Consider the following 655-nt stretch of genomic DNA (forward strand, 5'->3'; position numbering starts at 1 on the left):
ATATATATAAGTTTATAATACAAGAAATAAAAATAGCGGTCTTAATAACACTTCTTTTCAATGAATTTGATTTTTCGTTGGACTGGTTTGTTTCAAAAACAAAAGTGGTTCTTTGTTCCTTGTACTACAATTGGTCAGTTTTAAAAATAAATATGAATCACAACAGCCATTAATTTAACCAACTGAATAAAGGAATATTATATAAAAAATTGTTATTTACCTTCAGCAAAATATCCCATCGTGGTGCCACAATCACCGTCGCCGCATCCACTATCCAGCTCATTTATTTTTTCCTTGTTATCTCTTATTGCATTGCAAGCAGCGATTACTGCAGTCTTAAATATATTACTTTCTTTATCAGTCAATTTCGGTCCTTCTAACTACAAGAGACAATACAAAATGATTTAAATATTGTGCATCAATTCTATTCAAAATATTTTATATACTGAAAGAAAGTATAAAAAAGTATATATTTTAATTATCTTATAATACCAGGGCATTCAAAAAGTCCTGTCGTTTTTCGTTTGTTCGTTGTTTATTTTGATTCTAGAGTGTTTGCTAAAGATCTACCAAAGGCTGCGGTTCGATGGGCAGTTACATATAAGTCTGAAGGCCGTGAGCGGGTATTGGTGGAATGCACTGAGGATTTAAATTG

General features: G+C 31.3%; 1 protein-coding gene across 3 annotated transcripts in view; it reads right to left on the reverse strand.

Moving 5' to 3' along the window:
* The window catches only part of LOC106678499 (PTS-dependent dihydroxyacetone kinase 1, dihydroxyacetone-binding subunit DhaK), a 32,104-nt gene that overhangs the window by 13,527 nt on the left and 17,922 nt on the right, over positions 1–655 (reverse strand). For all 3 annotated transcript variants that reach the window (XM_014417036.2, XM_014417035.2, XM_014417038.2), the window contains one exon: positions 221–380. In XM_014417036.2, the coding sequence (XP_014272522.1) occupies positions 221–380 (160 nt within the window). The remainder of the gene's footprint in view (positions 1–220; positions 381–655) is intronic.

Source organism: Halyomorpha halys, unplaced genomic scaffold (genome assembly GCF_000696795.3).
Source record: "Halyomorpha halys isolate HHAL.00 unplaced genomic scaffold, Hhal_1.1 Scaffold145.1, whole genome shotgun sequence".
Taxonomy (NCBI): domain Eukaryota; kingdom Metazoa; phylum Arthropoda; class Insecta; order Hemiptera; family Pentatomidae; genus Halyomorpha; species Halyomorpha halys.